Consider the following 559-nt stretch of genomic DNA (forward strand, 5'->3'; position numbering starts at 1 on the left):
ATGAGGCGAAAAAACAGTGATCGTTTGCGCACAATATGGACACTCGAAATGGACAGATATTTCATTGATCTCATGTTAGAACAAGTTGAGAAAGGAAACCGGATTGATGATCATTTGTTTAGTAAAAGAGCTTGGAAACACATGACAACATTGTTCAATGCAAAGTTCAAGTTTCAATACGAAAAAGATGTTTTGAAAAACCGACACAAAACGTTAAGAAACATTTACAAGGCGATACACAACCTTCTTTCGATAAATGGATTTAGCTGGGATCATACGCGACATATGGTGACTGCTGATAATAATATATGGGATGATTACATCAAGGTATTATTTATTCAGTTTTGTATAGGTTTGTAAATGAACACGAACGGAGCATGTTTGTGTTCGTTCATTCAGAAAAATAGAAAATCAGCATGTTTGTTTTCGTTATGTTTGTTCATTAACAATATAAACAAACGCTTCATGAACTTAAACGAACGATATCTTGGGCCTAAAACGTTAATAAAACTAGACTAAAGTTGTAACGGGCCAAAAATTTGTTAATGAATATATTATC

General features: G+C 33.3%; 1 protein-coding gene across 1 annotated transcript; it reads left to right on the forward strand.

The window, feature by feature from the left end:
- Positions 1-327, forward strand: LOC143606135 (L10-interacting MYB domain-containing protein-like; the record flags this gene model as incomplete). The annotated part of the gene is made up of 1 exon (XM_077082006.1): positions 1-327. A coding segment is annotated over exon 1 (327 nt), but the record flags the coding sequence as incomplete, so codon positions are not given.
- Between the last annotated feature and the right edge of the window lie 232 nt (positions 328-559).

The sequence above is a fragment of the Bidens hawaiensis genome, unplaced genomic scaffold, assembly GCF_021521415.1.
Source record: "Bidens hawaiensis isolate Kalapana, Puna unplaced genomic scaffold, B.hawaiensis_p1.1 tig00073109_1, whole genome shotgun sequence".
Classification (NCBI taxonomy): Eukaryota; Viridiplantae; Streptophyta; class Magnoliopsida; order Asterales; family Asteraceae; genus Bidens; species Bidens hawaiensis.